This window comes from Atta colombica, unplaced genomic scaffold, assembly GCF_001594045.1.
Source record: "Atta colombica isolate Treedump-2 unplaced genomic scaffold, Acol1.0 scaffold52, whole genome shotgun sequence".
Classification (NCBI taxonomy): Eukaryota; Metazoa; Arthropoda; class Insecta; order Hymenoptera; family Formicidae; genus Atta; species Atta colombica.
Window position 1 is genome coordinate 1022502 of NW_017259542.1, and position 7709 is coordinate 1030210.

At 28.9% G+C, this 7709-nt stretch overlaps 1 protein-coding gene across 1 annotated transcript; it reads right to left on the reverse strand.

Annotated features, from left to right (window-relative positions):
- Positions 1-1373: 1373 nt before the first annotated feature.
- LOC108691773 (uridine 5'-monophosphate synthase) lies at positions 1374-3966 on the reverse strand. The gene is made up of 4 exons (XM_018199674.1): positions 3800-3966; positions 3556-3701; positions 2662-3145; positions 1374-2179 (listed from the first exon to the last, which is right to left on the reverse strand). The coding sequence occupies exons 2-4, from the start codon at positions 3694-3696 to the stop codon at positions 1374-1376; spliced, it is 1431 nt and encodes a 476-aa protein (XP_018055163.1). The 5' UTR covers positions 3697-3701; positions 3800-3966.
- Positions 3967-7709: the final 3743 nt, after the last annotated feature.

Below are 7709 nucleotides of genomic sequence, written 5' to 3' on the forward strand. Positions count from 1 at the left end.
TATATATATAGGTGTTTTAAAATTCGCGCCCGCAAAATACAAGACGTCATACTTTACACTAAAAGAAACAATTTTTTCCTTTTGCAAAATTGCGTCTAACTTCAATCTGCTCTCCTGCAAAAATTACTTATTGAAGTCAACAAATAAGTGCAAAAATTATTTATAGGAGGCAATTTTGTTAAAGGAAAAAGTTAATTGTTTTAGCATAAAATATCACTTCTTGTACTTCGCGGGCGCGAATTTTGACTCTGACATATAAAGGAAAGGCCTCTATTATGAGATATCGAGTTCATTTTGGGTAAATGCTAGAAATCTATAGGCAGAATTTAAAAAAATAATAGTCATTTTGAAGAGAATTTAAGCTTTAAGATAAAATTTAATACATTACATAAAATTTAATTCAAATTCCATTTTTTTTTGAAAATTAAAGAAATGTAAAAAGTGAGCAAATCGCGATCAAAAAATTGTGCTCCTAATATGAGGTGTCGCGAGAAATCAATAGTAAAACGCAAAATATATCAGTATTGCAATTAAATAATTTTATTTAATATTTCTAAAATACAAACACAGCCAGTGTACGCGAAAAATGAGCATACGATAGATTATACCCAGAACTTGTTTTCAGTTGGAATCAAGCATCGCAGATATAGGCACTCGACGTTCATTCCGGTTGTCTTTTTTTATTATTGTACAATAACATTTATATTTTAGCAATGATTTTCACTATAATATAGGAGCATGGTTATTTCATATTAGAAATATCCTGGGTATTTCATATTACGATTTCCGTCTTATGATTTTATGATAAAATCTAACTTCTGTAAACAATTCAACATATCCCGTATTTTTCTATTAGTACTTACTATCACTATATGAAGAATTTATTGCCAAATATTTATTTTTTATTAAATAATAAACAAGATTTAAATGCTCATCTCGATGTAACTTAAAAACATCTAAATTCTATAATTTATTATTTTACAATGACTACAGACATGATCTAATAATGAATTTTCTACTAAATAGTTTTCAATCCAAAAACAATAATCATAGTAGAATCAATAGATAGCGTTTATTAGTTTAGCAAAAACGCTATCTCATAATAAGGGGCTTTCCTCTATGTATATAATTTTCTTCCTATTTTAAATCTTCTTTATTATCTTTAAACAATGTTACTATATTTTTATTTTGTCTCGAAAAAAGAATACTCATAAAAATTAAACTGCAAAAATCTTTGTAACATTTAAAATATTAATATTAATATTATTAAAATATTGATCTATTAACAAAGAAAAATAACTACGCAGCTGGAACACGAGGTTGTACAAAAATAATTTATAAATATTATATCAATTATAGTATATATTGTACTGCTACGTATTAGATGTGTTTATTCGTTCTTCGTACGCATTCCAAAGTTCTTTTTTGTATTCTAAAGTAGCCTTTAGATAACCGTTACCCGTATCCGTGATACCCCTGCCAACGACGGCTAAATCAGCACCCGCATTAATAATCGATTGTGGATCGTTGTATTGTTGACCTAGCCCGTCTACACTTTTGACAAGCTTGACACCAGGTGTCAACTGGAGTAATCCAGGTTGTGCTGAGAGATTGGATTGGCATACGAATCCTACCACCAAATCAGAGGCTTCCTCTGCCATTAAAACTGCGTTCTTTAGATAATCACCAGTCGTCAATGTACCTTTGCATGACATCTCAGCGACTAAGAAAATGCCACGGGGTTCAGTGATATTGTCTAAACTTTTCTTCAGTGCGTCAACGACGGATGCACCTGATATCGGATGTACCGTAATCAAATCGGCCCATTCAGCTATCTTATAAAAGCCGTGTCTGTATTGTAACGATACCGTGTTGCCGATATCGCCGAACTTGCGATCTTCCATCAATAAAAATCTATGCTGCCTCGCTAGTTCTTTGAGGCGAAAAATAAAGTTTTCGTTGAAATCCTCTATGATATCTACGTGAGTTTTCAGCACGGCAATATGAGGTCCCGCTATGTTTGCTAATTCCAAAATCGCATCCATTTTCGTTAGGTCTGCCGCCAAACAAAGATTGGTTTGTTTTGATTCCATTAGCTCCAATAGTTTTGAGGCCAATGGATTTGTTGTTAATTTTGCGCGTTTACTATATGACAGTTTCAATCTGTCATCTGGCACACCTAGCAACATTAAGATGACAAAATTATAATAGAATGTTTTATATATACCTATACACTACACCTATTTACATATATTTACAAGAAAGAGAGAATTCTGTTTATCTGAATATGTCGAAGGATAAGAAAAAATTATCTGATAATCATGGTTCAGATAAGAGAGATTCATCAGCTTTTCTCTTTATCAGTACTTATATTAGTTCTGATAATATAAGTTAACATTCATTTTAAAAAAACAGGAAACACGTTGAGTAAGTCGAGCTCCTATTATCTGGCGCCATAGTTCTGATAATAACTTAACTATGAGTTTGTATATTTAGAATTGATTGTGAGGTATATTTGGAAATTGTTCATATAAATGGAATGCAGATAAACAGAGTTCTACTATATTATGCATATAAGTATATATATTATAATATAAATCATAAATTAGAGTATAGTCATATAAGTCATAAAATATAATATATGTATTACAAATAATTTACCTTGAACAGATATGCTCGGTGCCCGATTTGCTATCAAATAATTGTCAACATCTTTGACTATTTCAGGTGTGATCTTTCCAGCCTCCAGGAGATACTTCATAAGCTGTGTAATCACGAACAAACTCTTAACTTTAATTTCGTGATTTTCAAGATTCTTTTTGCCACCTTGCTCCCTATCGATTAGCACATAAGCTTCTGTCACGCTTAGATTTTCTTTTTTCAAGACATCGACAGTTTCTAGAATACTGCTGCCACTTGTTATAACATCCTCAATAATCACGCAATTTTCACCAGGTAAAAAAATACCCTCAATTAACTTCTTTGTGCCATAGGACTTTGCTTCTTTTCTCTTCATTAACATAGGAATCTTCTCTTCTACTGATATCAAAGTAGCTAATGGCAATGCGGTATATGGAACACCACAGATTCGAGACACTTTCGCAGGATTATCCACCAATGTCCACAGAGCTTTTGCCAATTTCAACTACAACAAAAAAATAAACGTCATATACATGATATATAGAACCGAATTCTGCTAAAACTTCAATTAACTCAATTGGCAAAACCACTTACAACAAAATGTTTGATTGTACAATCTATTATCTTTAATTTTTTCTATGTGTTAAAAATAAACATTTTCATTCATCTTAAAAAAAACTATTATTATTACTTAATAAGTTAACTATCAATTAATCAGTTAAGTTTAGTCAAGATAATCTAATATCCATTTCTATCAATATAAGATTAATTTTGATCTCATATTAACTTACTTTTCATCTTTTCCTAGTTTTAAAAATTAGAAAAAATGAAGAATAGATTTAATTAAGATTAAAGTTAATTAATTTGTATTGATAGAGAAACAATGTATAAATCAAAAAGATTATATATAATTACCATTAATTTCGGGTGAGAAATTACCACACGTAGATCAAAGTATACCGGTGTTGTTAGGCCAACTTTTGTCTTGAACTCTCCGAATTTTACAGCTTGTATATCATACAGCTCAATTGCCAATTCTTTCAAAAACGCTACCATCTTGACTGTAATCATAGTGACGCATAATTAAAATAAATTTCCATGTTAAACATTTATTAGTGGCTGCAAGTATAATTAAAAAATGTTAATGATCAAATATAACCTTCGTTTTTTACAATTCAGAGAGTCACGTGCTTTTTTCTTCCTCTATATTGACCTCGTCTTAGCACTTGAACTCCGTACTCGAAGATGATCTATGACAAGTCTTTTTCTCAATTTACACGTGCGAGTGCACTATGCAGTATGTTCATCAAACTTTTTTGAGAATATCACGTGACTTATATGTTCACTGTATTCAGTGCTGTGAATGGAATCAAATGGAATCGTCCACTAGGGCACTAGCGCCTCTATGGCCGGTATAGACTGGTATAATCAGTTAAGTGTCAGTTAAGTCAGTTCGTCAGTTCTGGACTGTGGTTTCAGAATTGTTCTTTTCAACTGAACTTAAGTCTGTCTTTTATTCCTGCATTAAATTCTCTCTTTCTCGCTTTCACCAAATATTAAATATACATCTATACTATCTCACTTTAAGTTCCAAAAGTGTATAGTAGATAATTCAACCACAGAAAACAGACTTTTTTCTGCATGATGATTTCTCCTTTTTATTTCTCCATAATTAATTCTATTTCATTACGTAACAATGAATTATAAAAAGGAAAAATAAAAGTTAGAATATAAAATAATAAAATTAAAAAAATATCAAAAAATGTTAAAAAGCGTCAAGTATTCGTAGTAATGTACTTTATTAACAGCATTTTTTAGGCTTTATTATATGTATTTTACTTTTTTATTAGTTATCATATTTTATACATGTCAATAATATTAAACATATTATAAATGTTATATTTTAAACAATTTAATTATTGCAACGAACAATAAATATTATCACGACACAATATATTAAAATTAAAATCTTGTATAATTGCGTACAATATTTTTCATAATTTTTCCCCCTCTTTCTTTCATTTTCGATGTATATAAATTAAATGTTATTGAAATTATTAAAATGACTAAATTATTAGAAAAGATTAATTTATTATAAAGGAATAGGAAGCAATGAGTTATACGATGTAGTATTACATTTACAGTAACACAAATATATTTTATTTTTATTTGAAAACAACAAACATATCTCTAGAGATCGCGGCGCGATCCTCGCGCGATCGCAAAACGCATACTTTTGCAAGTGTCAATGTGTGTATGTGTTCGTGCGCATCGAACATTCTATGTCTCATTAATACACCAGCTTAAGTATGCTAATAGTATTAATAACCACGACCTCTCCTGATTTCCTCGCAAAAACGAAATATACATACGAGATATTTAAAATTTAAGGATGACAAATGAAAATTCAATAATAATTATCATAATTTTGTAATATTTTTTTTCAAACATCTTAAATAAGTTTCTATTTCTTTCCAAATTGTATTTTCTAAATATTTTAGTCAATTATGATCACTTTTCACTTTTTGTTTTCCTATTACTTATATTATACAGTTACTTTTTGTATACTTTTTGTACACAAATCAGCATATGAATAATAGTTGCGAAGATAAATGAAATAACTTAATAACTGCAAATGTCAATATTCAACTGATAACAATCCCTTGAATTAATTATCATAAAAAATATGACTATTATGAGATTATTATGAGACTTTACATGGGAAACTTCATGTTCTATATACGTAATAAAAATTTTACAGAATGCAAAATATTGTAAATTAACTAAATACGAAAAGCGCCACTGATTGATGATCAAAGTTAGATGTTGAATTAATACGTATACGTATTTTCATTTAAATGAATTTATTTTAGAAATACGATTACGCGCCGTTACTGTCGAACTTCTAACGCAATTCATCTAAAATTAATAAAATCCCCTCAAATTTAATTTTGAAAAAAACTGTGATAAATTTTTGCGAAAAATATTACCAGGCGTTGAAATCCGACAGTAACGGCGCGCAATCATATTTCTGAAATAAATTCATTTAAATAAGAATACGTATACGTATTAGTTTAACATCTAATTTTGACTATTAAATGGCGCTTCTTATATTTAGACGATATACTTATATAAAACAGTCTTAATTCCAATCTTATTATTTTAAATTAAACTGTGCATCTACAAAAAGTTTTTTCCTTTTTTTTTTGGAGCTTAACAAATACTTGTATTTATAACGAAATTGTGGATATGTATCTAAAACTTTTATAGTTTCTCGAAGTAAAAATATTTGATGAAAATAATTACAGAAAAAACAGTTTTGTGAAAGTATCTACATATTTAACTAAATATAGTTCTGAAAATAATTATGTTGGATCATTAAAATTAATATATAAATCGTTAAAAGCACGATGATAATATAATGCTACAAAAAGTTTCGATATTTTAGTAACTAGCGTTCAATTGAAGTAATAATTATTTTGATGGTCCAACATAATTATTTTTAGATCTGTATTTTATTAAATTTTTAAATAGTTCAATAACATAATCGTTCTTTCTGTGTTCACTATAGTCATTGCCTTTACAGTTTGTAGGCCGTTACATGGTAAGATAAAGCTATCTTGCGGTACTTTGGCTATTAAAAAATCCGTTATAATAATCTTCTGTCCTGAAGGCTTATCTCGAATCTGCATATTGCGGATTCTTTGTATCATTGAGCCGCCAGTGCGTTGAATTTTTATATAGTACCAAGTTGATAATATAAATTAATCCAAATTGGATTAATGTGCATAGATCCTCAATACACTAGTCATTCTTTGTTGCTTTAGTAAGAGCCTTGGTTCTATACAGAATGTCGCAGTAATGTCTTTATTACATTAATTGTTTAAAGGAAGAAACGTGTGTGATTAAATCCATGATTTGTAAATTACATTTAAACGAAAACCGCATTTGAATTATAAATCTACTTAAGGTTACCTATAATATATTCAAAATAACTTTGCAAGTTCCGGACATATGATTATATTCACAATCATTTCTTAATTTAATAAGCATTTCTTGTTAATGTATATTTATCCGCAAAAAAAAACCCGGGTCTGTACTGTAGTATCAAAAAAATGTAATAGGAACTAACACTAATATTAGGTGCTGGATTACAAAAATTTACTAAATGCCTTAACTAGGATAATTTTTTAAAAGAATATATGTATAAATAAATATTTACTGAGAAACAATTTGTGATACCATTCATTGTCCACTTTTGCTCCAAACGTTATACGTCCATTTCCCACGTGGAATCCGTATATTACGATTTCGATTAGATTAAATAAATCTATTCTATACTATCTTTTTTTCCTTTTTTCTCGGCTTACCGCATTTTTGTGCTTTTGTTTTAAGCACGAACGTTTTCAGATTCTAACGCTTATAAGATCTAAGTACAATTATAATATAATTAATCTCAATTCTCAATAGCCAAGTCGATTGGACTCTAATTTGATATAATAATAAATTTTCTACTCCACTACTGACCATCCCCAAAATTCGTATATAAACCTTGCTAAAATTGCGTCGATCATTCCTGACGCAATCGGGTGGCCGTAACCGAGACATACATATTTATTAGATATTCTTGTAAAGAAGTCCATTACTATTTTTAATATAGTATTACTTTATATTAATGAGTTTGGATTTGTCCTAACGATTGATTTATATGACTTTATACATTGGATGAAAGATGAATATATGAATATGTATAAATTTTAATTGTTAATATTTTACTATTTTAATAGCGTTATGTCTGTGTGATAAATATAGATTCTACTGCGTTCGGTTGGCCACCCATGTACCTACTATAACTTAAACTTATCAGAAAACCGTATCAAAGATTTTTCAAGAAATTTGTAAAAAATATGAAAGAAAACTGACGTGCTCTAATGTTGATTTTGATGATAAATTAGAAATAAAATCTTAGTTTGCAATTAATGGCTTATAGGAAACATTAAAAATAAAAAAAAATATTTAAATTATTTAAAAAATTAGACGCTCTACTTTTCTTTATAACAATTTATGTA